The 3,115-nt window shown below is 33.0% G+C and overlaps 1 protein-coding gene across 1 annotated transcript; it reads right to left on the bottom strand.

Annotated features, from left to right (window-relative positions):
- Positions 1–567: 567 nt before the first annotated feature.
- Positions 568–2,703, bottom strand: LOC149578731 (uncharacterized). The gene is made up of 3 exons (XM_089805015.1): positions 2,453–2,703; positions 996–1,388; positions 568–812 (listed from the first exon to the last, which is right to left on the bottom strand). Exons 1-3 carry the CDS (start codon positions 2,663–2,665, stop codon positions 741–743), a joined length of 678 nt encoding a protein of 225 aa, XP_089661141.1. The 5' UTR covers positions 2,666–2,703; the 3' UTR covers positions 568–740.
- Positions 2,704–3,115: the final 412 nt, after the last annotated feature.

The following is a 3,115-nucleotide window of genomic DNA, read 5'->3' as shown; positions in this document are numbered from 1 at the left end:
GGGTCTGTTTGGCAATGGGAATACAAGCAGAATAGGCATATGTAAATTCTTAAAATTTCGAATTCTTCGTTTGGATGCACCAAATCGGAATTGGAATACGAAGTAAAATAGGAATACATATTCCAATTTTGGCCTAAAAATGGGGTTTTGCAATTCCACCCAAATAGGTGTTATTGGAATACATATTCCTATTCCACTTTTATTTATTTTAGAAAACATAAATTTTGGGGTGCGCAAATTCCCCATCAAATATTGGCTGAACCAAACAGAGAACAGGAATACGTAGCCCCATTCTCTATTCCAGAATAAGTATTCCAAAATAGCTATTCCTATTCCCACAGCCAAACAGGCCCTAAGGATACAAGTATGGGTTTTCAAACCCTGACAAAATGGAATATATTTGGTAAGCCAAAGTTTTACATACACATTTAAAAATATGACGACATATTGTTTACCATATCAAACTTGAACTGTCTGTGTGATAACAAAGAAACGCATATCTTTTAAACACTTATGAATCAGTCCCACTAACATCAAGTATCTAAGTATGAATGAAGGCATCCCCTTCTGGACTGAATCTTATACATTTAAGAATGAGAATAGGAAGAAAATAGCTAGAAATGTTTAATGAATTCTCCCTTAGTATCATCATCTATAGGATGAAGCTTGTCTTCAAAAGTTCTATTTGAGAGAACAAAATGATCCTCTTAGGTTGACCTTTAACAAAAGGTATTACATCCTCATGAAGCAGTGAGCACCAGTTTCACCTTCTCTTCAATCTTTTTCCATTCAAATGTCTGCTGTCCTTCTCCCTTTTCCACCAAAGACGTGTGTTAACAATATGAGCATCAAATCAAGGAAAATGAATCTTTGATCCAGTGTCAATATTGTTTAAGTGTAGAATAGAAGTTGGTATGGAAAAAGTTTATTGTGTATATATATATATATTTAATTGATATTTTGGATCAATATTACGAAAATAAAATTAGTATTACCTTTGTTCTAGTACGAATGCACACTTGAATCACTTGGCTTGTTGACTCTAAATTCCTGCAATGAACTCTTACAGCCTCCAATTCCATATCTCTTAAGAACTTGAGAATGGCGGCAACCAGATCCATATAAGTAGAATTAGAAGCTACCTTCTTCAGGGTGACTTCCATGATTGCTTCATCTTTAATGTGGGTCTCTTCAATCATTACAGAAACTTCATCAGATGTGCAATGCATCAATGCACCCTCTTCTGAAGAAACTCTTGCATGACTTTGAATCATATTCCTCGTGAGTGAGTTCATTAGAGTTTGATTTCGTTGCTCAAGCTCCTGAATACGAATCTTTTGTTCATTGATCTCAGAAATTGCAGTTGAGATTATAGAATGTTGGCCTGCCTGAACAAATATTTCAGCAGGGCATCTCATCATCAATATAATAATAATAAATACACAAATTTGATATTTAAATGCAAATGGATATCCTTCCAAAATTCAAAGGATACAAGACTTGTTGGAGGAACGGCTTAAACATCACACACTAAGCTTAATTCCTAGACTAAATTGTTGGAAATAGATTAAAGAAAAGGTAACAGGTACAGGGTAGTTCTCTAGTCTTATACCTGCAAGAATTTATTTGTACAGATTTTTATTTTATTTTATTTTTTCTTCAATTTAGAATAATGTAAGTTTTTATGATAAATTTCTAGAAGTCTTTAGATATATCAGATAGTATTGGCATATATGGAAGACCTCTATATAGTGAGACAATTGTATTTCTAAAAGTTTTGAATATGTCTAAGATGAGTCAATTGTAATTTATTTATTCTCAGTTAATGTGATTCTTATCCGATAGTCTTTGAATGTCTCTAATATCTTTACATAATGAGACTATTGTATTCTTATCTTATCTGATAGTCTTTGATTGTATCTAATACCTTTATATAATGAGAATCTTGTATTTTTAGTTCAGTTTTTGGATATATCTAAAACTTTTATATAATTTTCATTCATTATTAGTTAATCTGATTTTCAATCTAGACCTTTAGATATATCCAAGACCTATATTTTTTTTGATGAATACTCTCTTTCTATTAATAAAGTAGTATACTTGTTACATATTCACAAAAAAAGGGGTCTGGGATACAAGATCATCCCGCTAAAGTTCACATGGTAAGATCTTGGGGAGATATGTAGGTCCAGTTCTGTCTTGCTCGTCCAGATTGTCAGACTTTTGATTTGTTGCTTTCTATCATTCCCGATCATTTACTTTACAAATTGGGAATCTATAAAATAAGACAATTATAATTCATTTATTATCAACTAATCCAATTCTTGATCATTGCATCAAGAAACTAGTCTTTCAATCCAATGGAACAATTTATCCTAACTTCAATTTTATATTTTTGACAGAGAAAGCTGAGAATAGTGATTACGAATGAAGGGGTTATGAAGATCAGTACCTTGGCATTGTGATAAGGAAGAGAATATGAATCCAAAAGATGTTGATTGAACTTGCTTGCCCTATTACTCTCAGGCATCATATGAGCCAAGGCATAAAACTCCTCAGGCAAACTATAATTTTCCCTGCCTCTGCTGATTTTGTGCATATTTCTCCTTAGAAAACGAGAGCTTCTCTTGGCTGCTTTGCTTCTTACTTCCACTGCCAACTTCATTGCTGGATTTTCTTCTGTCTTACTTTCCCTTCGATGCATTTCCATCTACAGCAATGAAATCAGCGGAGCACTAAGTACTTAATCTAGAAATCTATGGGAGCTTCTGTATGAGTCAATCCACGTGATTTAATTGTCACCATGATTAGTCTCCTTCCACCGCCCATTTACCAAATGGTAACAGATTATTTTGCACTGCTCAACCCACGTGATCCGAGTGTGAACAAGTCTTCCAGTTAAATCTCTGGTGAGTATAAACTCCAAACCAAGTTGGGAAACCAATTAAAAGGGTTAAAGACATTATGAAGAAAATGTAGGAGATGGTTATTTATGTTTTTGTTTAAAACATATTCCTTTTTTGGAAACTTAAAATAAGTTTATTTTAATTTGTATCCTTGCAGAAATCATAATGCCAAATTTTAAATGGATGAGAAAAAATATGTTTTATTTGTA

This window comes from Cupressus sempervirens, chromosome 1 (assembly GCF_028749045.1).
Source record: "Cupressus sempervirens isolate cs-2001-9-10 chromosome 1, ASM2874904v1, whole genome shotgun sequence".
Taxonomy (NCBI): domain Eukaryota; kingdom Viridiplantae; phylum Streptophyta; class Pinopsida; order Cupressales; family Cupressaceae; genus Cupressus; species Cupressus sempervirens.
The sequence above is the reverse complement of the archived record's forward strand: the minus strand, read 5'-3'. Positions and strand labels throughout refer to the sequence as shown.

Excerpts from the sequence above, each read along its gene's own strand:
- LOC149578731 (XM_089805015.1), bottom strand. The coding sequence starts at position 2,665 with ATGAAGTTGGCAGTGGAAGTAAGAAGCAAAGCAGCCAAGAGAAGCTCT. Across the intron at positions 1,389-2,452 it reads TTCCTTATCACAATGCCAAG|GCAGGCCAACATTCTATAAT; the intron begins GTACTGATCTTC and ends ATATTTGTTCAG. Across the intron at positions 813-995 it reads GCATTCGTACTAGAACAAAG|GGAGAAGGACAGCAGACATT; the intron begins GTAATACTAATT and ends TTGGTGGAAAAG.